The sequence below is a fragment of the Fistularia commersonii genome, chromosome 12, assembly GCF_037954325.1.
Source record: "Fistularia commersonii isolate RoL2024-O1a breed Wild chromosome 12, RoL_Fcom_v1.0, whole genome shotgun sequence".
In the NCBI taxonomy this organism is placed as follows: domain Eukaryota; kingdom Metazoa; phylum Chordata; class Actinopteri; order Syngnathiformes; family Fistulariidae; genus Fistularia; species Fistularia commersonii.
The window spans coordinates 10,604,413-10,631,840 of NC_141295.1; the positions used below are offsets into that span (position 1 = coordinate 10,604,413).

At 39.9% G+C, this 27,428-nt stretch overlaps 4 protein-coding genes across 5 annotated transcripts; 2 read left to right on the forward strand and 2 right to left on the reverse strand.

Moving 5' to 3' along the window:
* Positions 1 to 4,612: 4,612 nt before the first annotated feature.
* On the reverse strand, positions 4,613 to 8,264 carry chic2 (cysteine-rich hydrophobic domain 2). Its single transcript, XM_086156990.1, has 6 exons — positions 7,939 to 8,264; positions 7,046 to 7,100; positions 6,671 to 6,826; positions 6,065 to 6,121; positions 5,925 to 5,984; positions 4,613 to 5,804 (listed from the first exon to the last, which is right to left on the reverse strand). The coding sequence occupies exons 1-6, from the start codon at positions 8,070 to 8,072 to the stop codon at positions 5,754 to 5,756; spliced, it is 513 nt and encodes a 170-aa protein (XP_086013116.1). The 5' UTR covers positions 8,073 to 8,264; the 3' UTR covers positions 4,613 to 5,753.
* rhbdd2 (rhomboid domain containing 2) lies at positions 8,260 to 14,319 on the forward strand. Of its 2 annotated transcripts, none has more exons than XM_086156986.1 (3): positions 8,260 to 8,348; positions 11,639 to 11,696; positions 12,197 to 14,319. In XM_086156986.1, the coding sequence occupies exon 3, from the start codon at positions 12,367 to 12,369 to the stop codon at positions 13,348 to 13,350; it is 984 nt and encodes a 327-aa protein (XP_086013112.1). In that variant the 5' UTR covers positions 8,260 to 8,348; positions 11,639 to 11,696; positions 12,197 to 12,366; the 3' UTR covers positions 13,351 to 14,319. The 2 variants fall into 2 exon arrangements, with proteins under 2 accessions (XP_086013112.1, XP_086013113.1); XM_086156987.1 differs by having other exon boundaries at positions 8,319 to 8,411.
* Positions 14,320 to 14,323: 4 nt separating this feature from the next.
* unm_sa25545 (un-named sa25545) lies at positions 14,324 to 17,342 on the reverse strand. The gene is made up of 8 exons (XM_086156989.1): positions 17,169 to 17,342; positions 16,861 to 16,945; positions 16,689 to 16,742; positions 16,558 to 16,605; positions 15,935 to 16,064; positions 15,675 to 15,838; positions 14,597 to 14,758; positions 14,324 to 14,498 (listed from the first exon to the last, which is right to left on the reverse strand). Exons 1-8 carry the CDS (start codon positions 17,220 to 17,222, stop codon positions 14,461 to 14,463), a joined length of 735 nt encoding a protein of 244 aa, XP_086013115.1. The 5' UTR covers positions 17,223 to 17,342; the 3' UTR covers positions 14,324 to 14,460.
* A 1,702-nt stretch (positions 17,343 to 19,044) lies between these two features.
* slc34a2a (solute carrier family 34 member 2a) lies at positions 19,045 to 26,583 on the forward strand. The gene is made up of 13 exons (XM_086156101.1): positions 19,045 to 19,459; positions 20,350 to 20,410; positions 20,514 to 20,624; positions 21,457 to 21,585; positions 21,720 to 21,863; positions 22,403 to 22,514; positions 22,826 to 23,018; positions 23,714 to 23,809; positions 23,906 to 24,026; positions 24,279 to 24,446; positions 24,541 to 24,657; positions 24,783 to 24,907; positions 25,055 to 26,583. Exons 1-13 carry the CDS (start codon positions 19,376 to 19,378, stop codon positions 25,616 to 25,618), a joined length of 2,025 nt encoding a protein of 674 aa, XP_086012227.1. The 5' UTR covers positions 19,045 to 19,375; the 3' UTR covers positions 25,619 to 26,583.
* The last annotated feature ends 845 nt before the right edge of the window (positions 26,584 to 27,428 follow it).

Below are 27,428 nucleotides of genomic sequence, written 5' to 3' on the forward strand. Positions count from 1 at the left end.
TCCACAAGGAAGCATCCACACACACACACACACACACACACACACAAACACACACACACACATACACTCAAGGTGACAGAGCTGTCATGCAAGACGCTAACCATGCTTTCGGGAGCAAAAGCAAAAGCCGAGTGGCTGCTTTTGGCTACACTGAGTAACCTGTGCTGTAATATTGAATCTCGCCTCCCTCCCAAGTATCACTTTAGCTTTTGGTATTATAATTATCCAGATATTATTATTGTCTGTTTGGGGTTCAGGAAAGCATGGGGATTTTTTTTTCCTTAATTTTGAATTGAGATCAAAGTGTGTTTTCCCACATCGCAGAGTGTAATATCACCTGATTTATCTCTGCTGCAGGTTTAATCCCTGTTTTTGTGTGTCACAACTGGCGTGCCCTTGGACACAAGCACCCTCTCTGCTGTGCAGATGTTTTGACTGACCGAACCTGACGGGTGGAGAGTGAAACCTCCGGACAGGGTTATTGCGACTATGATTTGTGTATCCGTGTTTGCTCCATGGCGCGACCTGTTGCCCACTCCGGGGTGCAGACAAACACCAGTTTCCGAGACTTGCTGGTTCTCCAGTGAAGTGGCATTACGGGTAAAACGGTAAGATCTGAGGTTTCTTTTCTTTCATTTCAAACAAACAGCAACCATATATACCATAAAAACATCAAATAATCAGATTGCTGGATTTCTTGTAGAAAAGTCAGAAAATCTACCGCTGCCTCTTCTAGACACTTCCATACCTCCACAGGTATATCATCAGGACCAACTGCTTTTCCACTCTTCATCCTCTTCAATCCCTTCCTCACTTCACTTTTACTAATTTGTGCTACTTTGTGGTCTGCAATAGTCACATCTACTCTTGCCTCTCTTTCATTTTCCCCATTCATCAGCTCTTCAAAGTACTCTTTCCATCTACCCATCCTTCTTCTAGCATCTGTCAATACATTTTCCTCTCTATCCTTAATCACCCGGACCTGTTGTACTTCCTTTCAATCATTATATCGCTCTGTTTTGCCAACCTGTATAGATCATCCTTACCCTCCTTACTATCCAACCGAGCATACAAGTCATTGTGCGCCCTTTGTTTTGCCTTTGCTACTTCTATCTTTACCTTACGTTGTATCTCCCTGTACTCCTGTCTGTTCTCTTCAGTCCTCTCAGTGTCCCACTACATCTTTGCTAACCGCTTTCTCTGTGCATACTCCTGCACTTCCTCATTCCACCACCAAGTCTCCTTATCTACTTTCTTTCCACATGACCCACAAAGAACTCTCCTACCTGTCTCCCGGTTAACACCAGCTGTAGTTGTCCAATCATCTGGAAGCTCTCCCTGACCACCCAGAGCCTTTCTCAACTCCTCCCTGAAAACCATCCAACACTCCTCCCTTTTCAGTTTCCACCACTTTGTCCTCGGCTCTGCCTTTGTCCCTCTGATCTTCCTTGTCACCAGAGTCATCCTACAAACCACCATCCTATGCTGTTTGGCTACACTCTCACCACAACTACTTTGCAGTCACTGATCTCTTTCAGGTTACCTCATCTATACAAGATGTAGTCTACCTGCATGCTCCTACCTCCGCACTTATAAGTTACCTTATGTTCCTGTTTTTTCTGGAAAAAGGTGTTCACAGTCATTTGCATCCTTTTTGCAAAATCTGCCACCATCTGTCCCTCTGCATTCCTATCCTGCCTTGACTAACATGTCCATTGAAGTCTGCACCAATTACCTCTCAGTTCGGGGGAATATTCTGCATCACTTCATCTAACTCATTCCAGAACTTCTTCATAGCCACTAACAACATTGGGCATCACACCTTCAATTTTCAGTTTCAGACTCATAAGTCTATCTGATATTCTTTTCACCTCTAGAACGTTCCTAACAAACTCCTCCTTCAAGATTACTCCCACTCCATGTCTCTTCTTGTCAGTACCATAATAGTACAACTGAAAGCCTGCTCCTAAGCTTCTAGCCTTACTACGTTTCCACCTGGTCTTCTGGACACACAGTATATCCACCTTCTTCTCTGCATCATGTCGACCAACTCTCCACCTTCTCCTGTCATAGTCCCGATATTCAAAGTCCCTTCTCTCAGTCCCAGGCTCTTTCCTTTCCTCCTCTCTCTCTGCTTCCGAGCACGTCCTTCTCCTCTTCTTCTTGCTCTTGTTCTTCGACCCAAAGTAGCCCAATTTCCACTGGTACCCTGTAGGTCATCAGTACCAATTGTGGTTGTTGTTAACCCAGTTCTCGACCGATCCGGTATAATATGGTTATGGTTGACTCGCATACCAACATGAGACCCTATTAATTATTTAACTCAGTGTTTGAAGGACACACCTTTTAGCAAGGTTTATGTTCAAAAACGCTTGAAATTATAGTTAGGGATTTGGATTTTTGCAGGACATTGAATGTGTCAAGTCATTGGTTTGGTGATCAATGTTGGAAATGAAGATCTTTCGTTGTTGAAAACACAGTCTTTGGGATTCACAACGAAACTCAATAATCTGTCAGATCTCTGTTGACCTGAAATGAGGGATACTTTTTGCATTTAACACTGAAAAAACTAAGTTAGGAGGAGGAAAGCCAGAGTCTTGTTTATTGGTAGTTTATTACTGTACAAACCTGCGTTTAAGTCATATGGACATATATTTTTCTCTCCATAGTAGCACACGCACGCGCGTGCGCACATACAAGTTGTGGAGGATCATTAAATCAACTTACATTCATTTCCTCAAAACTTGAGGGATATCTGGCACGCACACAATGCTGGATTATATATACATATATATATGAATATATATATATATATATATGTATTTATGTATAAAAAAAAGATTCTGTGCAGGGTTCAAATGTCTGGGTTCACAGTCTGAAATCTACAGAGAACATTTGCATCTGTTTGCATCACACAGGCACACGTACGTGCACACACTCCGCACGAAGGACCAATTTGGCCTTTTGCCTCAATTTAGAAAACTGATGAGTTGACAGACAACCCAATGGAAATCATGTAAAGGGTCTCTTTACACATAAATTAACACGATTCCTGGATCTGAGAGTCCACTGAAGATGTGCTTCATTCATTTGTCTTAAAAAAAAACAACATAAAAAAAGATTTGATTTTTTTTTTTCTTCGGGTCATATCTTAATTTAAGAAACAAAACTGACATATTTTAATTTCCAAGAATGCAAGTAACGTGTGTATTTTATGATATACCTTGTAAAAACCTTTAGGCTCTCTGATCCTACATTTTTAATCCATTATTATCCCCTGAGTGTGATCCCTTTTACAATCAACAGAGCTTAGTGATGCTAAATGGCATTGTTCAAATGCCTGTCATTCTCAGACCTTGACTGAGGTGCTGCAAGTCCCCTTTAGTTAAAGTGTTAGGGCCATTCCAAGGAATCTGTGCCAATTCAGTCCCTTAAAAATTAAACATAGAGGCAAGCATTCCAAAGAATCGGCACATTACAATGAGTTACCATGAGTATGACTCAAATCCACCGGAAAGGTTTGTATTATCTTTACTTGTATTCCCATCACAGAGAATACATGTGATATTGCATCGTAGTTTCTTAATATAACAAATGGAAATACATATTTTAGTCAAGTTTGCAGGTTTTAATCAGCATTATTTATGGGTTTCACTCTGAACATCTGGTGTTATTAATGAAAGTGTACCTAACAAATGGGACTGTTGAAATGGCTCTATAATAACCAAGATATTGTATGTTGCACTCTTTAAAAAAATGTCTTTCACGTTTTCGTTTCAGCCATTTACTGGTAAATTGGAATCCCTCATTAAACTGGTGTGATTAAGGATACTCAAAATGGCAATTATCAAGTAGACTGGAATTTGAATGAACTAAATCTAGCAAATTTTTTTTTTTTACAGAAAACTTTCTTTGTTTTTTTTCGGTAGATGGTTCCAAGTGTATCTAGAGAAAGATAAAAATCACTAATGTTCTGATTTGACTGTTCAAACTAAGGCTGCGTTTTGAAAAAAAAAAGCTGGACCTCTATCTGATATAGGACTGTCAAAGAATTGCAAATAAGATTATTCACATGTTCAAGTGAAACCAGGTGATCTCGACCGCTGCAGATGCAGTGGGAACAACTCAAATGTCTCCAGATGACCTTGAATGGGTTAAACATGATTCTGAAAGCGGTGTTTTTTTTGGCTTGTTTTTTTTTATGAATGTTAAATAGCATGGCACTGAATGTAAAAACCCAATGCTGGAGAACCAGGAGGATCCACTGGGTCTTAAGATTGTTATCAATTTGTGATTATGAGTTACCCTTTTTCTAATTACTAAAGTGATTTATTTTTCCCTGCGTATGCAATCCCATTTTGGCATATACACTTTATGATGTAGAATCTCAATATCCAAGTTAAACATGCCAAAGTTGACACATTATGCCCACAGAAGAAGTTTTGAGTTCTTTTTGTCAGATTCTACCTTACAAAGAGTAACCTTCCCGTAGGGAGTCGTCTCCTTAGCTTGACCATATTTCGGGTCAGAAGATAAGGTGAGGGCCATGTGCTAAGACAAAGCCATGTTGTGCTTAAGTGTCGAGACATGACCACAGAGACAACACAAAAGTATCTATGGCATACCTTTAAATGTGCACTCACTCTTATAACTTACAACAAAAGTAAAAGTAACAAACATTTTTTATGGCAAAGTAATATTTCAAAGAAAGAAGCCTGCCACGTGGCGCGTTTCATGTGTCTCGCAGTTCCTTCTGACGCACAAGATAAAACAACGTGGACATTTCAGGAAAACATCTGTTGCACCTCCTTTACCAAAACCAGAACACAAATCTTGATACAAAAAAAGAAAGAAAAAAAAAAGACTGTAAAAAGAAAAAGAACTTTCTTCTTTTCATAATGAGTGACCATCTTTTCAGTTTACTTCTTCCACTCAAACTCATATGCAGTTACTTCAACTCCTGGGGACATATAGTGCTGATACCACATTTTTCCAGATAACCGTGAAGTGCAGCGGCCCATTCACACTGTGGAGAGTGCAGTAAGAGGTTGTGATTGTGACTGGGATGGGGTGATGCACACGAACATATGCACAGGTGTGATACTCGGTGGGAAGTTAAGGATGCCTGGTTGTCGAGTAGAAGAGTGACACTTGTGAGTTCATTTCTCTGCTCTTCTGTCGAGCATATCCCAGACCTACAGTTCTCCAGGCTACATAGTGGATTCCGATGAAGATTCCTTGAATGGAGTTTCCTCTGAAGTTCCATTTCAATGCTGTCTTTAGTATGGATCTAGAAGAAAGAAAAGCACTGGGGTGTATTTTTTTGCAGGTGAGGATTGGACAGTAGGTTGAGGATGCCAGTGTTTGTTTGTTTCATCATGGTCGGATGACGCCATGTATTCTCTCGTAAGGTTTGGAAACATGTGGGTGACAAAGTTCCAGGTGTAGCTCACAGAAGTAAATTCAAGAGTTCAGTCTCCCACGCTAGTTCCAAAATCCACAACACTACCCATGGTTGGTAGTCCCCCTGATATCCCACAGGCTGGTGCAGGTCAGTGTGGCTCAGCGGTGCGCCCACTCACCCAATACAGTCATGGTCTAGTCCAAGTGTGAATTTTGTAAACAAAGGGTTGTAAAGTCAACGTGTGGGAGGACTGGAGTATTTTGGGGGGAGGGGGGGTAGTTAGACAGCCACGGGTGGTTCTGATAGAGCTGGGCAACAGTGGGGGGGTTTAAGATCAGTTGTAGCCTGGCTAGTCCGGTCTGAAGATGGGGATCTTAGGTAGGAACTCTATTAGGATTACCTGCGGGTGACAAGAGCTGAGTAAGTTGTTGTATTGGCTATTTAGACAAGATTAAAATTTTTGTGTGAGAGTTCTTATGTAACTAATTGAACTTAAAATATTTGTAACTAAATTACTTACATATTCCATCATATTGTTGGATTCACACTTCCGTTTGCTTAATCTCCAGTGCAAACACAACTGTAAGCAAGATTTAAAAGGGAATTAAGCAATGTCAATAGGAAATTGCACAAACATCCACTGATACCTTCTCAACTCACCTTGTGGTACAATCTGCTGTTCTCCCACTCCAGAAGTTTCTCTATAGATCTTCGTGTCTGGTGGGAAACATTGAAAATGACTATTTCACACGCTAGCTTTGTGGATAATGCTTGAGCAGAACAGCAGCTGTGTTTATATACTGGCACAAGAAAGCAATGTCAATGCTTACACATTTGGTAGTGGCCATAAAATGTCACTTAATTTTGAAGAGCAGTATCATTCTGTCTTCTCCTACACTTAAGTGGCCTTTCTCTTGCCACTGTACTGTGATAGGATTATCAGTTTCTTTTATAATTCAAGCTGATTTTATTGTGGATTTGTCTACATTGAGATGCCATCCCCCTGTGTATTCTGAGTCACATAAAGGTCCATTGGAAAGTTGAGATGCTGTATTCTACTTCCACAAAGAGAATATAAGTGGTTGAGCCCCCAGCTATTCATCCCCATCCAAGGGGCAATAACACGCTCCATGAAAGGATGATACACATCATCTCTTTACTTTACCCAAAAGCACATTTACTATGGTTTAATAGTGAAAGATAGAAGTTGATAATACATTTAACCGGGATGTGGATGAGTGACAGAGGATGTGAATTATATCTCACCCTCTTGCTGAGGCAGATAACAGGCCACAAACTGAAGCCCAATGTGCAGCAGCAGCAAAGGCAGCCACACAGGAGCCAACGCACATTCACAGGCAGAGTCTTCCTCAGACAGCTGTTCACGCGGTTGATACTGGCTTTGAATTCCTCCGGTGCTACCTGAGAAAGTACACACCCATTGGGTTGTTGATAGAGTGGTGTTTTTATTGTTGAGAACAATCAAATCTGTATGTATTTTTTTTTATAGTCCAATCATTTGAGTAATCATGGAGAAAGCCAATGTAATGCAGTACAGTTGCAAATAATATATGCTCATTTGTGAAAACAAAAACAGTTTTGTATCCAACATGTAGTGATGGCTCACAATAAGACACTCACCTTTCCTGTAAGCGCTGAAGGGAATTCTGATTCAAATTTGTTACTAAGCCCAAACCTGTTGGATGCAAGAAAAAGCCACAATTATGCATCCATGCTTAGAAAGCAGTCTCATGCAAAGCAGTTTCAGATGGGGTTACAGTTGCCTCCATTTCAACTGGACTAAAACCAAGCCAAACTTCAAAAGCACAGATATGTTAACTCATTGGTCATACAAACAAATTGTCACTTCATGAGACATTATAGAATTACTAAGATAAGATTTTTTTTTCCCCCATGTCAACTCACTTTATTCAAAAACAGCTGTCAGTTATCAAACTGATCCATGACTACACAAGGAGTGCCACAATTTAATAAAACTATAAAAATGTGAATAAACCGGTTAATTTAACGTAGACACTATGATTAATCGGTTTTAAGTAGTTTGGATCTGAACCAAATATGACAAGCTGAAGTTATCAGGACAACAAACGACAGTAACAAAGAAATGTTGTTAAATAGTTGCCATCAGTTGACCGTTAGACATTCCCAACGTGGGAACTCAACTTCTTAATAACCTTTTAGCCAAGTCCAGTGACCGAAACGGTGGCGTATAAAGTTTTAAGAGGCGCGACACCTTCAGGCTTGACAACAACTCAAAACACTCGACTTGAACAGGGAGAATCCTTATTTGTCATGCGGTTCTCGTGTGGTAATCTGAGAGTCAAATAAAACCCTTGAATAGCCTCTACTCAAGAGTTAGCACGATGCTAATCATAGCTTTCTGGATTCGCTCGGTCACACACGTCGGCTAACCCAGCTAGCATCCAGTTAGCAATCGAGGCCAACTATGCTAATCTTCACTCTCCGGCGGTTAACTCTTTCCCCGGTGCCCCTGAGCTTCGCCGGTCGCTTACACGGTGACGTGACCGGACCCCCGCACCACAACCGGGTCTGGGGCGTACTTGAGGAGCTGCTCCTCAGCGGCCCTGTCCTCGTCCTCATCTTCCTCCTCCTCTTCCTCGTAGATCTCATCAAAGTCCTCCATCATCGCACGGCTCGGCCTCGCGCTTCCCGGGAGAGATTCCGGGGAAGACACGGTGCCGCTAAGCTGTGAATTATTATCTATAAACGTGTGCAAAGAGAACAATTAATACAACTAAGGTTATGGAAAAGATAAAGCTGTCCCAGAGACGATACAGTTCACATCATTGAGCTCCGAGACAAAACATCAACATCCGCCGCAGTAACCATACGACACCGGAAGGGGGGCAGACGTGCTGACGTCTGTTTTTAAGTACTATAAAAGCCAACGCTTGTATCAAATGTAAGTGTTAAGATTATTAATTTCATGTTTTTTAATCGTCTATCAACGCAGAGAAGAAACATGGTAGGAAACTTTATCGCTTAATTGTATGTAATGTGCATACGGTGGACGTAATTTAATAACTAAACGACTCGATAATTTGTATTTGGTGTTGGGTTTCTTCTCTCATTTTCAAGATTTATAGTCTCTGATGTGTTTTTTTCGACGTAAACTTTAGTCAAAAATGTCAAATTAAAAAAAACCAACAATAATTCGAAAACGAAACAGAAAAAAAATTGAAACACGGACTTCCTTATTATAATATGCTGCATTCAGGTACTCATCGGTCTTCCCGGTAAGAAGTCGACTTCGCTTGGTTCGTCTGCTTTCACGTCGGAATTTGCGAATAACTCAAGTTCTAAGATTTCAACCAGAAAATAGTTCAAAAAAGTACGGATTAAGCACGAATTCTTGTGAGATATCCAAATCCAATCATTTGTTTCCGCAGACATGCAAGAGTTGTCCTGTAAATTCGCATGTTCATTTTCGAAGTCGAAACAGTTTATCGATAAATTCAACCCATTGAATGTAGGATTTCATTAATTTGAGTGAACCAACGTCATGATTTCTTTATTGAATCATTTCGCAGACCTCTTACATTTCAAACAATTCATTTTGTTTAGCAAATTGGACATGAAAACTTTATTTTCGATATACTTCAACATGTTTAATTCAATTCTTAAATTAGCAAATAATTCACTCAGACTGACATGTCATGTCTAAATAATTTTGTGTTCTTACTTTCTTGGTGTAGCTGCGGGAACTGGGAGAAGAAATTGGTAGAGAAAAAAACTGGCCCAAAACAACAGAAATCTACTAAAGAATAGATGATTCGTTATAAAAAATAGACGAAAACACTGTAATTCTGAATCTTGGCCTTAGAAACTGACAAGTAATTCATATGTGTTTGAAAAAACATTGAAATTGATCATGATGTTAAACTCGTGGCTAAAAAGATGCAGCAAATTCCACAAAAGCAAAGAATAATAAAACAAAACAACTTCAAAAACCTGAACCAAACCTGTTGGCTTTGTTCAACAGCTTCGGTGTTGTTTTAATCTTTGCTGAAAATCAAACAATACTTATAAGTTCAGAGCTTGTATTTTCCACCATTCCTTCTGAATTATTTCTCAGATTCTTCATGTAGAATGCCACTTCCTCAGAGCAATAAAAACAAAATGTGGATTTTGTACAACAGCTTACAAAAGCAATATGTTCATATGAAGAAACTTAAGTTCAAAAGGAGGGGATCCTTTCAAGAATCAAGAATTTTTAATTGTCACTGTGCAAAAACAGTGAAATTTTGCTATGAGAGCTCCCGGAGCATGTACAGGTTTTTAGAAAAGTCAAAATAAATAGGCAGAGAGGTTATTTACACAGTGTGTAGTTATGTAAATGATGTGGATGATGTGAAGGGTGATATGAATATGAATTAATTTGAAGTGCAAAAAACTTATTGCAACTTATTGTCTCTGTGGGGAGGGGATTGTCAGCAGGGGGGCATTGCATTAGTGTGTGGGTGGGTGTGTGGCTCAGGTGTGAATGTGAGTGCTCTGCTGGGGGATCAGGTGTGGTAGCTTGCAGGAGGGGGGGTGTTGCTTTTACAGCTCTTGGGAAGAAGCTGTTTTTCAACCGGGATGTGTGGGTATTGATTTTCCTGTAGCACTTTCCTGATGGGAGTGGCACAAACAGGCTGTTGCCCAGGTGGGTGGGATCCATTGTGATGTTCTTAGCCTTTTTCTGCATCCGGGCATTGTGGATAGAGCCCAGATTCAGGAGAGGACAGTCCACATTGCCCTGTGCTGTTCTCACAACCTGGGCCAACTCCTTTCTGTCTCGTGCCATGCAGCCGCCATACCACACTGCAGCGCTGAGACAGAGGATGCTTTCTATTGTCGATCTGTAGAAGTTGATAAGTAGCTGAGAGGAGAGACCAGCTCACTTCAGCTTCCTGAGGAAGGAGATTCGTTGCTGGGCTTTTCTTTACCAGGTGTGTTAATGGCCCAGGTCAGGTCAGATGAGATGTGGATGCCCAGGAACTTGGTGTCAACACGCTCCACTGTATACGGAGAGGTGTGTGTGTGCCGTTCTCCTGAACCTCCAGTAATCTACAACCATCTCCCTGGTTTTGTTTGTGTTTAGGATGTGGTTGTTGTTTGAGCACCATTGAGTTAAGTACTGGATCTCCTCCCTGCAGAGGGTCTCATCATTGTCTGATATGAGACCCACCACGGTGGTGTCCTCTGCAAACTTGATGATGGTGTTGTTTGTGGGGTGGATGGCAAGACAAGCGTGTGTGAAGAGGTGTGAGAGAATGTGGACAGTTGCAGGGACACATTGAAGATATCCAGAAAGACCCCTGCCAGTTGCTCTGCACATGACTTCAGGGTCTGGCCTGACACTCCCTCTGGTCTTGCGGTCCTGTTGGTGTTGATCATCCTCATGGTAGAACTCATCTAATGCAGCTTCAGGTTGAGCGGCTGGCGCTGCACTTCTGACTGAGAAAGATGTGGAGCCTCTCTAGATCTTGATGAGTCGAAGGGAGCAAAGAAGCTGTTCAGGGTGTCAGGCAGGAAGTGGTCCTCAATGTGTTGTCTCTGCTTTTGGCCAGCTGTATGCCCTTTCTCAGATCCCTTCGAGCCCTGCTGTAGGCCAGCCTGTCGCCTGCCTTATAGGCAGCATCCCGGGCTTTGAGCAGGGGTCTCACTGTGCTCTCCATCCGCGACTTTTGGTTGTAAAGACAGTGATTGTCGTTGTGGGTAGGACAGTGTTGTTGCAGAAATGAGCACAGGAAAAGACAGCCAATGTGCATTCCTCGAGATAGGTGCCGTCTTTGCTTACTCCCCTTCCTTTGGAAGGAAGGTAAAGGGTGCAAAATACAAGCTCAAGATCAAACAGTATTGTTTGATGATAAGCAAAGAGTAAAACTAATGGAACTGGTTTGAATACACACACTCTCTTGCAGTTGACTCACTTCGGGATTGCAAACCCCTTCTTTCACCTGTTATCTTTATCACAAGTCTCCAAAACAACTGAGAGTGTTGAACTGCAGGCGTGGAGAAAGTTTACTTTACTATACTTTACTGTGTCCACAATAGTATTGTAGCGTTTTAGTCCGGGAAACACCCGGGTCACGGTCAAACGTCTGTTTAATGAGCAATAGCTGTTGTTGGCCACAGCCTTGCCATACAAGCCTGCAATACAACTGTTCCCTGTCAACTTCTTCTTCTTCTTTCGGCTTTTCCCTTCAGGGGTCGCCATAGTGAATCAACTTTCTCCATCTAACCCTATGTTCCCAGTCAACTCCAGGTAAAAAAAAAACCAAAAGAATTTAATGCACCCCAAACCACACCCACATCATCCCCAGCAACCCCAAAATCACACAGAAAACAAGCATCAACATAAACCCCAACATTCGTGACTTGTTACATACAGTATGGCCAAATATAGAATGGCATATTTTGACATATAAAATATACACAAAAAAGTGGCTTTTTTTTCATACATTTCTTCCTCACTAAGATCAAGGGATGGTTTCACATCCAATTGCTTACAGGTATCTTGGGAGTAAATAATGAGGGTTAAGCACTGGTTTTCACCAACACCTGCTGTATTTTTTTACCCATCTTCATGATGACGCCTTCCCGGAAACGGAAACAGTGACTACCGGTCTCGTGGTCTTAGTTTGAAAACTTGACTAAAAGTTTATTTATGCTCAAGCTAGCCTTGTTCTGGCGAATGCCCGTGTATACTCGCTTCAGGTATTACTGCTTCCCCCTTCAATGTAATGTTTATTTTTTTAATTGTAGAAGGATGGGCACACCAAACCAGAAGGTTTTCAACGGATTTCGAAAGTGAAGAAACCAGTAACGTTTGATTTGAAGAAGTGGACAGTGTATACAACCGGCTCATTTGGCTAACGAGGATCATAAATTGTCCGAGCTTTTTTTTCCAGTGGATATCGGAAATTGGTTGCAGTATGGTACCCACGGATTATTTTAAAATAATCTTGGAGACTATTAGATACTTGACTCCAGCCATTACGAGCGGAATTTTCACGGTGATCTTATTATCCTGCTCATTGTTTGGCATTCAGACATACTGGAACTTCAGTCAGGGAATATTCAGCGTCGGAAAAGGTGTATTTGAGAATGGTTTCATCCACACGCTCTTCATCTACCCATTTTACCACCGAACCCTCGTCCAGTTTCTTCTCGACGCCACCGCACTGGTTTTTCTCGGTGGCAGTTTGGAGAAAGGTGTCGGCACGGTTCGCTTCCTGGTCTTGTTTTCTCTGATCTCCATCACCACGGGATTGCTGTACGCCTTCCTGGATCTTCTTGAGGATAGACTAACCCAGAGACACGTGGAAGGGCTGCTTCCGGCATCCTTGGCTTGCGTGGCCTTCACTACCACACATACAAAAATGATCAAGGGATTCCTTTGCGGGGTCAGTTTCCCCACAATGGCTCTTCCCTGGTTGTTTGTCGTTGTCACGACTGCCCTTATTCCGCACAGTGTGCTGCCCTGTAACATCATCGCAGTCGTTACCGGATGCATGTATGGCAGAGGGTGGTTCTCCATCCTGGACGTGTCAGAGGCCAGGGCTGGGATTCTGGAGAAGATGTTGCCCTTTAGGATGCTGAGGAACATCAACAAAGATATGTTCGTCCCTGCTTCAGCAGAGGAGAGGAGAAAAACGCTCCTGCCACAAATCAATCCAGCCCCAGGGTCCTATCCTGTCCAAGCCTACGCACCTGTAACTAACATGAACGCTGGTGGTGCAAGCAAGATGTATGAAGGCTGGCAGGACTCCACCAGTAGTGTGTTCTGTCCAGCAGACCATGTTCGTCCGCAAGAATATGGTCTTCCAAACAGTTTTGGCACACATGATGGACGCAACTCAGAACAGTGCATTGGTCAAAGCTGCAATGACAGCAATCCCAGACATGTTCATCTGTAATGTGTGCACTTACTTGACAGCACTGACACACCATGTATATAGACAAGCTATTGTATGATTAACATTATGTTCTGAAGCAGCTGCTTTATGCTTTATGTGAAGCTGCAGAACGATCATGGAAGTTTTGGACAAAGTGAACTCAAAACTCCCAAGCTGTGTTAAATCTTGATTGCGTTTGAATGGTATTTCTTATGATTTAAACATTTGTAATTTTTGTACATTTAAATGTATGGCTATTTTGTGTATATTTTTCATTCTATGAGTACACTTAAATAACACCATCATGGTCTGTCCTGGTAAAATTCTTTGTTTTCAAATGTAAACTCAATTTAAAACACCTCTATAATTTTGTTAAAATTTATACAAAGATGCCATGGGACTTTAATGCACAGTACTGGATCAAAAATTCTATAGCAAGTGTTCTTAATTATTTTGTTGCAGTTTTGTACAAAGCATAGCTGAATAGTCTATAATTTTAAGGGGTAACTTTTACTAAATAATTATTATTTTCCAAAATAATAATTCTAAAAAAAATCAAAATGGGGCTTATTGTGGCTCATGAGCCCTCCCTGAATCAAGTTCAGGCAAAATATTTTTTGCATAATTGTGCAAACAAAAGCTATTTAAACAATGCAGCTTTGTCAAGAGAACAGTCAATGTATGGCAGCTGTGAGAATACTTATTGCACTCTTTATGTCCTGCTGTCTAAGTAAAGAAAAGTAAATCTAGTTCTGTAAATAGTATATTTTGATTAATCTTTGGAATTGTATTTTCAATGGTAAAGGTTTTATATTAACGGAGCACTGCTTTTATTTTCATCGACTGTTTATTTGTCAGTTCCAAAATGATGCGGAGGTTGAAACACTGCCATGGATGTCAATGAAGTTTGGTATCTGACTATTTTCTGCATTCAAAAGTTTTATAGTTGAGATGTTCATGTTTTGTCTATAAATAACTCAGTTAACACAACACATTGTGATACTGCTTTTACTAAGACAGGAATGCAGTAACTTTCTTCACGAGAAACAAAATTCTACCCTCTCACGTTGAACAAACAAACATTAATAGCATATTCCCAGGTGGTGATTAACTTTCCCTCATTTATTTTACTCATTCTTCCCAGGTGTCTCCATAAATGTTCTTCTTCACTGTAACACAGAAACAAGTTTCAAACACTGTAAAGTCATTCTCTGCGCAGAAAATGTCGAAGAACGTGGGTGTTCAAGATTAAATTTTGGCAGCTTACCTTCTTTTTTAGGTCTTTCTAGCTCCTTTTCTGGTGGACTTTTAAGCAGCGTTTCTGCTTTCTGAGTGAGCGTGACCTCGTAGTTCTCTCGGTTTTTTAGCCTCAGGTCTTCGTAGAGAATGGGCTTTCTCCTGGGTTCCTCCTCTTCCACAAATGAATGTGCTGTGGGTGATTGAAGAATGGCACAGAAACACATTAATACATTGAGATTTGGATAAGCTGAGGACTTGATCGTGTTTGGAGATGTGCTGCATTCAGGCTGTGTATTTTTATGCTTTACATGATTACGCGGAAATATCCCCTGATACACCAAGGAGGTGGTTGTGGACGTCCGGAAAATTTGGAAGAGACAGGTAACAATCACCATCCAGGGTAAAGAGGTGGAGATAGTGACTCCTACAGACCTTGGGGTCCACATCAACAACAAACTGGACTGGTCACACAACATTGATGCACTCAAGCCTGCTTGGTGGTGGGACTGAACCTGGACCATCTTCAATTGGTGGCAGTAGGGAGGGTGAAGGACAAAGTGGGAGCTATCCTGGACAATCCTTTCCACTCCCTGCATGAAGATGTGTGGCTGATGTGCAGCTACTTCAGACAACGGTTCATCCCACCCCGGTGTAGAACCGAACGCTTCAGACGCTCCTTTGTGCCCACAGCCATCAGTGTACATCAGAAATCTGGACGGCACAAAACGCTGACCGGCGTGAGTGCACCTGTGCTGCTTCTACAATCTCACGACCATACCCCATTCACATGTCATGCCCTAACTCTGCTGTCTTTCTTATCCTTGTTTGTCCCAGGCCGCACAAATCTTGCCTATTTTTGTTTTCTATTTCTTGCTCACTATTCATATTATTGTATAGTTCTGGTTGTGTATTTTTAACCCTCACTGTTCCTTTATGTTGTTGTTATTGTTGCTGCTCCTGTCTATTTATTGGTGGATGTCTTGCTATCTTCTGTCTCTATTTATATTTACAGACATATTTATTTTACTTTTTTAACATTACAGCTGTTACACTACTGTGATAATGGAATTTCCCATATGGGGTATATAAAGTTCATCTTATCTTACTTGAATCATCCGCTCTTCTCATTTGCTCAGTGGGCTCTGGACTGTATTCATATTCATGGTCTCTAGTGTGTGTGGGCATCTGGCTTGGGACTTCTTGGGGCTGGAACGCTGTGTCAAAGGCCTGGGAGTCAGAGTCACCCAGCTCTGACTGAACACCTTTGGAACTGGAGATGGAGGACCAAAAAATGTAAGTAGAAAGTCCTATGTGGATTAGAAAAACTTGGAATGAAAGGCCAGCATCTGGTGATCATGTTACGCACTATTGTGGAGGTAATCCTGTCCTCTGTCTCAGAGCCTCTCCCAGGGGAGAATTCTCCAGCCTTTTAAACTTCTCCTGACAGGTTTTCATGTAGGACATCTTCCCAGCCAAATAGCCACAGAATCCTGCGACTGGAAGGAAGAGCACATTGAAAGAATGAATCCTTTTGCAAAAGAAAAATTCAAAGCAAAACTGTAATTTGGACACTTGTAGATAAGAACTTAGCTTCCTTTGCAATCTATTTTTCATATTAAGCTTTCACAAGTACTTCCCCTAAATTTGTTGTTTAATGTATTGACCTTACTGTTTTGGTTTCTGGTCAATTTAATATGTCTAAGAAGGGACGTTTTTTTTTTTGTAGTCTGGTACAATAAGTAAATAAGCAACGATTCACAGGCCGTAAGAGAATAACTCATCAACATAGGCCCTGATTTGTAATGTATTTGGTGCAACTCCTAAAAAGAATCCCATCTAAAAACCACACTGAATTTGATTGAGATACTGTGTTGCTGAGTGCTGCTAAAACTGCATTATATCCTGAGGTGTTTGTATAAGTAACTCATTACTTAATAAAAGAAACCAAAGCATGAATCAAACCTCAACAGTACATGATCATGAACTTACAGGCCACTTTGGGTAGAGATCCAAACCTTGGAGATGCAGAGAGTGTCCCTGTATAGTTAACAGAACAGGGTTACAATCCCAAATCTTGACACATTTGAAGTACCTGAAGTTATACATTTTCTTGACATTACCTCTAGCAACAAGGGCCTGAGTAAGGGCCATGCTCACCACGGAGAAAGGCACCGCTGCAGAAGACAGATGATAACATGTGTCAAGATACAACAAAGAAATAACCCAAAACATTTTGGCTTTATCGAACACACCAAAGAAACAACTCGGAGTGTGGTAGAAACAGAAACTTACACCTGTACCAAAAGCTCTCCTGGTTGCACTCCCTGAACACCCGTTTCTCCTCCTCTGTTGGGACGTAGTCCATGTTCACTGGCGCCTGCGCATTAGCATCGATGACACCATGCGTTTAATTTTGATTCGGGGGTTTAAAAAGAAATAGACTCTAAAACAAACAATTACAACTACAAAAATGCAGGAATCTGAACAGTGCATGTGCCGTTTTTTTATACAACGCAATTTCGATGTAGTGGTCTAGCCTGAGCTGGCCAGCTAACATGTTAGCATCTGGTTGGAAACTGCGTGCCTATCTTGGCGTTTACCTGTGCTCCTGTTCGTTGTCGTTCCTCATGAAACCCCGTAGTTGTGGATGACATATTGACAAAGGCACCAGATAAAACTGTAGATCTCAAAACATGTGAAAAACCCAAATGTAAGCCACTCCGGGGACTAACTCCTGCACTGTCCTGCACAATGTCATTGCTTCTGTAAGCCACCTCACCCGGAAGTAAATGGGTGAGATTTGTCGGTTGCAGCAAAGCGAGCGATCAACAATTTTTTTTCGTCAAATAAGAAAGAAAAAAGAGTTTTAACACCGAACATTTAACAGCTCTTGCTGTTCAGCAAAATTTATGTATATATATATTTTTCATTTGGAAAAACTAAAAATGCGATGAGTTCCCTCTACTGGACACACAGAACTACTGCATCCCATTCTGCTTTCGTCCTCCAAGTTAAGGGCAGGGGCTAAAGATAGCAACAGAGTTACAGTGTAACTAGCATTTTACAACACTAAATATAATAGCAAATATATGTTGAAACGACTTTAATTTCACTTACTGTATAGTTACTTTACAAATTAATCAAAAATGTTTGCATGCCAGGCACAATTTAAAACTTATTATGATGAAGGAAACTACATTGTTTAATAAATAAATAAGATAAGATAAGATAAACTTTATTGATCCCCATAGGGGAATTTCCTTTGTCACAGCAACTTAACAGTTATAATGTCAAAAAAGACGGAAATAAATATGATTATAAATATAAATGGAAAGGCATAAGACAAGATAGCAAGACAATAAATAAATAAAAGATAGATAGATAAATAAATGAATAACTAAATGCCAAACATGATACAAAGGCACAGACCCAGGTGCCCACCTTTTTATATGAGATATTGTAAGTCAGTTTCTTTGCATAAGATCACTAAATTATGGCTAAATCTAATATTCTGAAAATTTGCACAAACATTACTTGTTATCAAAGTGATGCTGTAGCCCATATTTTACAATGAATATCTTTATGGTTATATATACTAAAATACACTTGCTGAAAGTCCTTGATAATTCAAAGAAAAATTTTATTATTGGTGTACTGTCATCATGGTGTTGACATCCCTCTGTAATGGTTATGGACCATCGATCATATGGGTTCTTGACCCACACACCGTATGTATCTCATAGTATGAAATACAAGCACAATATAAATGCCAAATCTACATTTGTATCGAACATTTATAAATCTTATTTGTTCTGCAGAGTTCCTTGATATTTAATATGAAGATTAAACAATTTAGGTATGAATCAAGCATTGAGGTCTATGAATAAACACTTGTGTACTTTAGAAATGTTTAACGATTAAAAGTGATTTAAGACCTGTGTTTTGGGTGCAAAATCTTGTGCACAAATACCAAGTCCTCCTGTTTATGAAATTTTTGAGCGAAATTCTAGGTGTAAGAGCAAGTGCTTTTCTACTATTCACAAGTATTTTCATAATATAATATAACCTGTGTGTTGTGTTAAAGGTCATGTCATGTGAGTTTGTGTCCTGTGTTGATGAGTTAAATTTAATTTCCAGGGAGGCGTGTGAATTATTTCATAGGCTGACGTAGAGAATGGTTGGGGTATATGTTGATTCATCTGTATGCCGTGGAAACGGAAAGTGACCCAGCGTGTCAGTGAGGATGTTGGATTCCCCTCACCAAACTCTGCCAGGGCAGCCGTCACAACATCCATGGAAACTCAATGCATATGTGTGGTCCCAGTTGACTTTCCCTCCTCTGAGTTCTTTCAGCTATGGTTTTATGGGCCTAAAGTTAGCTCATTGATATTTTGAAGTATTGACCGATGGGTAGTTCTATTAAGAAAATCGATAGTTTGCAACAAAAGAACTATTTGTATGCCAAGAATAGAAGACACACACATACACGCACACATACAGAGTCCCATGCGGTCTATCTGGGCCAGGGGAGCCATTCTGTCAGACAATCCTAAACGGTGGATGATCTAAGGGTACAGTAGCTGTGGAGGAGCAGGTGTAGGCCCGAGTGAACATCGTCTGCGTCAGCTCTGGATTTATCAGGTAGAATGTGATGATTACAGCACAACTTGCCATATGTTTTCAGCAGGATTTAGTGAAGACTAATCAAGGTTTGAAAGGTGTGTTCAGCTTATCTATGAGTCAGAAACATTCGTAGTAATGTAAAAGCCGTACTGCCCTCCACGGACCCTTCACCTCTCAGTTCTACATGCTTAGAGGTAGCTTTTCCAGACACGGAGCCCATCTGAATTCAGCACGCACGCAGAGCATGGACTCACTTCCCCTGCCTCAGGTAAGTGCATGCAGAGGTTCTTTTCATCTGCATGTGAATGATTATAATTGTTTATATACTACTACAACCAATATACTACTTTTAATGATATTGATAGGAGTCAGGTGCTTGAAACTTAACACAAGAAATGACCAGTGACTATATATTATGGATGTAACAGCTATTCTGCCTGAAATTGTAAGTATATATGTTAAAAAAAGAAGCAGTCTATTGTGTTACATTTAGAGGGGATCAGTTTATCCATTGTTAATTAATACAAAACTAAATGTAAATATTCAAAGAGAAATTTGATTAAACATTACTCAGAGTGATGATATCATTATTTATAAACATCGATTTACCTCTGTCTATGTCAAACTGATGCGAGCATGGAATTTTACTGTGGCAAGACCATGTGACCATTTGATCAATACTTTGGCATGTGAGGGGAAAATGTGTGTGTGGGTGGGTGCACAGCTGAAGGTGTGATATTACTGAACCTAATGGCCTGATTTTACTGCAGGAGGGGTAGAATTCTCCATATCAGTACAAAAAGTCAACACTGGGCTGGCATTATATATTTCTAATGGGTATTTTTTGTTTGTTGTTTGTAGCACTACATGTTAACTTATTTTATCCAAATTGGAAAATTATTATTACATATATAAATATACAAAAACTTGAACAAATGATTTCTTCCCTTTGAGTGTAAACCAGGAAATATACATAAATATTGCATTCATTTGTTTTGACAAACAATGAGTTTTTCTTACTTTTTTTAAAATAAACTGTCTCTCGATAGAATATCATTTAAATTTGTATTATTATTTGTAGTATTATTTATTTTAAAAGGGAATTCTTCAGGCTTAACTCTTCATATGTGTTACTTTTTCTTCCCTGTTTTTTTTCAGCGGACGGCCCCGCAAAACAAAGCCAAAGTTCTAAATGAGATCCCCAGAAATGACAGCAAAGGTACTATTCAATTTCTGCTTGATTCTGTTTCTAAATCTCATTCTGTTCTATGTGCTCATAGGGATCTCCAGATGATATTCTAATCAGATATTTTGTCTTTCAGAGGTCGAAGGCAGCCCTGCCCGATCGACCGTGGCTCTGATCGACGGGGAGCCTGAGGAAGGAGATCCATGGGACCTACCGGAGTTGAAGGACACAGGGGTCCCATGGTCAGGTGAGGACTTAAACCTCATGTAACATCAGAAACAATTGTACAATGGCACTGAAAGATGATCTTTAAGAGGAAAGGAGCTTTCAAACCCACTGCATTAAAGCAGTGGGTATAAAAATAACATGCGACTGTACATTGCATGCATGGAAATACATGGGAAATTGATATATGGCAAACTAGGTCAAACTTAAAGAAGGACATTCACATCCATTGGAGTATTCAATGTTACAAAGACTGGAATCCAGATGCAGCCAGAGAGTTTGCAAACATAAGGTGGTCTATTCTGGAGGGGAGAGTCAGGCAACACCACAAAGCTTATATATCACCATTGCACTGCAACACACTTTAAAAAACCAACAACAATTTACACCTGTCACTTCTTCGGTATGTAATGTAAACATTTGGCATTTGGGTTGGGAGTTACAGCAGGTAACCAAAGGTGAAGTGATGGTGGATTAGACTGAGAGCAAATACATGTTGTTGCTGATTGCATGTTGCTGATTGTTTGTTGTAATGCACTAAACTGATGCATTTGGGCGCATTGAATATTTCACATTCTAGGAAATTGGGGACAAAGTCAAATTTAAGAATTTCGACCAATTCGAAGTTTGGCTCTCGTGATTACCAGTATTATTTGAATGTTTCTCCCTTATGTAGTATGATTGATACTAACTTTAGTGGCCTCATTAACATGGCCTCATAAATAACAGATCTATATGTTTTTGCTGCTTTAAAATGTCATCTTTGGCTCCACCAAAGACATTGGCATTTAAAATTCAGTCATATGAATTCATTTGAACAAAATCCTGATAATTTTTTTTCACGTTTTTTTCAGCTCTGAACACCAGGCAGAAGGTACTGAGAGTCTTAGTCTCTGTTGGGAAATTGATTCTGCTGTTGGGTTTCCTCTACATGTTCATCTGCTCCCTCGACATCCTCAGCTCAGCCTTCCAGCTCGTCGGAGGTGAAAACTCAACTATTTGCTGCTGTGATAAAATTATTTCCAAACACGTTGTCCAAGTAACATATTGAATTGGTATAATTTCCCTTTCCAATGCAAAACTGCAATGTTTTTTACTTTTTTTTTATCTTGTTCAGGTAAAACAGCAGGTGACATCTTTCAGGACAATAAAGTTTTGTCCAATCCGCTGGCCGGGCTGGTCATCGGTGTCCTGGTCACTTTGCTGGTTCAGAGTTCATCCACTTCCTCCTCCATAGTTGTTAGCATGGTTTCCTCTGGATGTGAGTACCGAAGGTCTTGCAACTCTCTCTCTCTCTCTCTCTCACACACACACACACACACACACACGCACACACACACACACACACACACACACACACACACACACACACACACACGGAACATCCATTCATGTGCTCTTCTGTTCTTTTAAACAATTCAAAATTGTTTGGTTAGCCAGCATGTCCACTGTTTACTACTTCACAATATCATTGCATTGTATATCTAAGAAGATCTCTTTCTTACCTGGAGATCATGATTAGTTATTAGAGAAGATATTGTGCAATTAGTGATTTTATTGATAATAAAAAAATAAGGAAAAAATTCACTCCTGGATATTCAAAACCAGGAACCAAAAGGTCACTTTTGTCATCTTCACATTTGAAATGTAGAATGTGGTTTTCCTGCTTTTACTGCTTTGAATAGATACAATTACTAGAATTCAGCAGTTTTTAACAGTAAACATCCCCTGTTGTATCTACATGACTGATATGGAAACAAAAGACTGGCCCACCCTGAAGATGGCAATGTGTTTTTACAGTGCTGACAGTGCAGCTGGCTGTCCCTATTATTATGGGCACCAATATCGGCACCTCTGTCACCAACACTCTCGTTGCCATGACGCAGGCCGGTGACCGCAGTATCTTTCGCAGGTAATTTATTACTTTTTTTGTGATAGGTTTATTCTTTTACTGTCAACCTGTGTTGTTGCATAAATAGATTTAGAACAGACTTGATAAGTTTGTCTGTTTTAAGTATTGTCTGTTAAATACACACCATGTGTATGTACATATCTCTTCATCCATCCACCATCTATCTATCTATCTATCTATCTATCTATCTATCTATCTATCTATCTATCTATCTATCTATCTATCTATCTATCTATCTATCTATCTATCTATCTATCTATCTATCTATCTATCTATTTTTGTTTATCAGTACACTTTCATGATCCGTGCAGGGCATTTGCAGGGGCCACGGTGCACGATTTCTTCAACTGGCTGTCGGTGCTGGTGCTGCTTCCTCTGGAAGTGGCTACTGGTTATTTGTACCAGGTCACCAAGGTCATCATTACCTCCTTCAAAATCCAGAGCGGAGAGGCCCCAGCCTTGCTAAACGTTATTACCGACATCCTCACGGAATCGATTGTTCAGGTAAGACTGTGGGGTGAGAGTTCATCTATGTCTCGATGCTTTAGAACAGTTATTTGCACCTCCCTCTGGTCCATATACAGTGACTACAACCTACAATAGATACACTTGTAACTTTACATTACTAGTGTGGAAAATAAAGAATCAACATGCCAAACACTGCAGCGTTAAAGTTTTATGAGACATAGAAATGTGGTATTTTCCCTAACGTACAGACATATCCTGCAAGACAATAAGACAATTTATATTTTTGAAATATACTGGACAAAAGGTTTGCAAGGGGATTACAGATGCAAATTATCCACACTTTGACTTGATATAATAGATTGCAAATCCAACTTCTATTCACTCCTCTGCTTTTTATAATTTTACACGTTATAGGATAAAGTCAGACTCAAACAATACTCAAAATAAACAATATTAAAGAATCTGGTGCTTAAAGATGCACCTCCACATGAATGGATGGTGAAGTAAAGTGTCAGAAACAACATGATGTATCATAGATATCCGAGTCAATGCAGTGGTTCGATGGTCCCTGGAGTTGATAGTCTTTCTATTCAATAGGAGAAAATACTAAATACTATATTTAGACTTCTAAAAATACACAAATGATATGAATGCATTAAATCTTGAAACCATTTTACGTTATTGAATATTTTGAAACCTTCACATTATGATGTTCTATCTTTCGACAACAGCTGGATCAGTCCGTTATAAGTGGTATTGCCACCGGAGACGCGGAAGCCAGAAACAAGAGTCTTATCAAGAAATGGTGCAAAACCTTCACTAACACAGTATGTTCAAACTTACAGCACACACACATAAATATCATTCAATAAACAAAATCCAAAGAAAATAAAATCTCTATTCAAAATGTCACTGCCTTTCAGACGCTAATGAATGTAACAGTTCCTGGTCCAGAGAATTGCACCTCTCCATCTCTTTGCTGGGTCGACCAAAACTATACCTATACAATGAAGAACATCTCAAAGACATACAACATCAAACATTGTGAGTTTTTAAAAATTTATTTTAGAGAGGGTTCTTTTAAATTTTTCAAATTAAATATTCTTGCTGAATCAAACAATGGATCGATTGTTCTGAACATACAGTAACTCCCAGCACATATATGACATACAGCAGTATTCCCCAGGGGGGCCAAAAAACCCTAATCTTACACACTGATGCAGATTTTAAAGCAAAATATTATTTGAGGCTTCTCCTGCTTCAATCCATGCAATGTAATCTCTGCAAAAATGTTAGGTAACCACCTCTTTGTCAATGTGAATCTGCCTGACCTTGCGGTGGGTCTGATCCTGCTGGCACTCTCTCTGCTGGTGCTGTGTTCTTGCTTGGTCCTCATCGTCAAGCTGCTTAACTCCATGCTGAAGGGACAGGTGGCTGCAGTCATTAAGAAAATCATCAACACCGGTAAGTTGATGGGAAAGTCGAAATTTGTGCAGGAGTATGAATTATATGCGATCACGTTGATGGTTAACACGTGACTGTGCGTGTGTTTGTGCAGATTTTCCTTTTCCATTTTGTTGGGTCACCGGCTACATTGCCATTTTAGTTGGAGCCGGAATGACGTTCATTGTGCAGAGCAGTTCTGTGTTCACCTCTGCTATTACTCCACTTGTTGGTGAGGCCATCCATCCATCCATCCATCCATCCATCCATCCATCCATCCATCCATCCATCCATCCATCCATCTGATGATGTCAAATGACACATGTCAAAACATGTGTTCCCTATTTTCTTAAATAGGTATTGGTGTCATCAGCATAGAAAGGGCATACCCCCTGTCTTTGGGTTCAAATATTGGAACAACTACCACAGCCATCCTGGCAGCCATGGCCAGCCCTGGAGATACCCTTGCTGATGCTTTGCAGGTCAGCAAATTCCATTGCAACACTTGTGCTTTTTTAGTTCTGACAATGTTTTTAAATTGGAAATTATTTTTCATTCATTCACCAAGGACTTCGCTTTGTACTAACACATCTAAACTGTATATACACTTTTATTTATATTTGCTCCAGATTGCTCTTGTCCACTTCCTGTTCAACATCTCAGGCATCATTCTGTGGTATCCAATCCCGTTCACCCGGCTCCCCATCCGTTTGGCAAAAGGCTTGGGCAACATAACCGCTACCTACCGCTGGTTTGCAGCGGTCTACATAATCTGCTGCTTTTTCCTGCTACCACTCTTCGTCTTCAGCCTCTCCCTGGCTGGCTGGGAAGTCCTGGTAGGTGTGGGAGCCCCTCTTTTGGCCATTTTAATCATTATTATAGTGATTAATACACTGCAGAAACGGAGGCCCGGTTGTCTGCCTGCAACATTGCAATCCTGGGACTTCCTCCCTCTTTGGGCTCATTCTCTGGAACCTTGGGACAAAGTGGTTGGTGTTATTACTGCTAAATGCTGCTGCTGCTGCAAATGCTGCCAGTTTGCTGATGACAATGAACAAACAGCACAAGAGCCTGTGGAAAAAGACGGTAACCTACATAGAGAGGTGTATGATAACCCCACAATGAGTACAGTTAAGGAGGTGCAAAATGAGATAAAAATAGAGCTTAACATTTTGAAAATGACCCGGCTTTGAGAACTGTTGGGACGGTTTTATCAAAAAAACAAAAGAGAATAAAATAAAAAACAATGGCTATAGAATCTGGCAACCAATAGGATTTGATTGACACTGTCATATAAGTACTTATTTCAGTGCATAATTATTTTGAGGTAATGGTTTGTAAGGACTGCATTCCATTTTGATGTATGGGATTTGTATGATAAATATACAAATATATGAAATATTATATTCCTAGAGTTTTAAAATTAAATATATGCCAGTGCAATAAATGTATCCAGTAGGACAATTAACAATAGATTCAAATTAAAATTATCCGTCTTAGTTATAGCATCAAATATTGGCCTTTCCGGCTGATTGCATTGGATTATTTGGGCGTTTCCAATAAGTTTATGTGAAGATTATGTTCAATAAGTTTATAAATACAGTTTCATGTATTGGTCATAGCACAAGGACACAAGACATTTGAATAATAATGTAAGAATCGTTATTTTGGTGTTTCCATGACCAAAACAAGGAAAATAACACAGGAAGGGATCAGTCACACTGCTGTATAATGTTAAATACTGTGGAGTTTATTCTTATTGAATTTTGTTAATGAAAGCAAATCCTGCAATGATGAAAACCAGTGTAAAATGCCAAGGAGAAAAAGGCTGTTGTTGTCTAAACATGTAGTTTATGTTGCTTTTGCGTTTCATTAATAGCCTGAAAATACACTTGCAAAAGGTGGATATTGACCGGTGGGTAGGAGTGAAGGCTGGGATTTGATTGGAAAGAAAATGCTTCTTTTTCTTCAATATCTTCATCAGATTTCATCATTTGTATTTTGTACAAATGTGTTTACTGTGTTATGAGAAAGCCACAGTGAATTCCTCAGCACATCGTTTTAAGGTGTGAAAATTATTTTGTAATTGTGTTGGATAATTATATTCAAGGAATATGACTGGGAATCAAAATAAATTATTTCATTGTAAATGGCTGAATATTATGAAACTGAGTTTTCTATTTTTTAACTTTCTCTGTTTTGATTAATTGTAAAACAATCAGTTGCCCCGTCACTTATCGAACTCCATTTAAAAGTTCCTTCATTAGCAAAAATGTGAATATTAACTCGGGTCAACAGCTTTCTTATCAGTGTTACCTTGAGTTTTCCAAGTTACTCAAGATAAAAGTGAAGAATTCTGATACAAGCAAGAACTTGGAAAATAGATTATTATTAGAGGGTCAGATGAGTGAAATGTTGGGCAACCATGTGCAAAGAACATCAGATGGATTATCAATGTGCCGTTATCAAGAGTGTACAGCTGTACTGCCACTGCGTGGCAACACACACACACACACACACACACACACACACACACACACACACACACACACACACACACACAGGACTGTCTCAGAAAAGTAGAATATTGTGATAAAGTTCTTTATCTTCTGTAATGCAATTACAAAAACAAAAATGTCATACATTCTGGATTCATTACAAATCAACTGAAATATTGCAAGCCTTTTATTATTTTTATATTGCTGATCATGGCTTACATCTTAAGAAAATTCAAAAATCCTATCTCAAAATATTAGAATATCATGAAAAAGTAATTTTTGTCTTTTTAATTGCATTACAGAAGATAAAGAACTTTATCGCAATATTAAAATTTTCTGAGACAGTCCAGTGTACCCCCCCCCCCCCCCCACACACACACAGGGTAGTGGAAAGGAACATGATACATCTATTTACATAATAGAGACACGTACAAGTGTAGGTGGTCTTCTCTGTTAATGATTAAACAGCTGCATATGTGACAGGGTGTGTCTGTTTGTCTAAAGA

Coding starts and splice junctions, on each gene's coding strand:
- chic2 (XM_086156990.1), bottom strand. CDS start 8,072: ATGATGGAGGACTTTGATGAGATCTACGAGGAAGAGGAGGAGGAAGAT. Junction 6,827..7,045: donor CTTCAGCGCTTACAGGAAAG/GTGAGTGTCTTA, acceptor GTACTTTCTCAG/GTAGCACCGGAGGAATTCAA. Junction 5,805..5,924: donor CCAACAATATGATGGAATAT/GTAAGTAATTTA, acceptor TGTCACCCGCAG/GTAATCCTAATAGAGTTCCT.
- rhbdd2 (XM_086156986.1), top strand. CDS start 12,367: ATGGTACCCACGGATTATTTTAAAATAATCTTGGAGACTATTAGATAC.
- unm_sa25545 (XM_086156989.1), bottom strand. CDS start 17,222: ATGTCATCCACAACTACGGGGTTTCATGAGGAACGACAACGAACAGGA. Junction 16,946..17,168: donor GACAACGAACAGGAGCACAG/GTAAACGCCAAG, acceptor GCTAATGCGCAG/GCGCCAGTGAACATGGACTA. Junction 16,743..16,860: donor GGAGAGCTTTTGGTACAGGT/GTAAGTTTCTGT, acceptor TGTCTTCTGCAG/CGGTGCCTTTCTCCGTGGTG.
- slc34a2a (XM_086156101.1), top strand. CDS start 19,376: ATGCTTAGAGGTAGCTTTTCCAGACACGGAGCCCATCTGAATTCAGCA. Junction 24,027..24,278: donor GACATACAACATCAAACATT/GTGAGTTTTTAA, acceptor CAAAAATGTTAG/GTAACCACCTCTTTGTCAAT. Junction 24,908..25,054: donor CCCTTGCTGATGCTTTGCAG/GTCAGCAAATTC, acceptor TATTTGCTCCAG/ATTGCTCTTGTCCACTTCCT.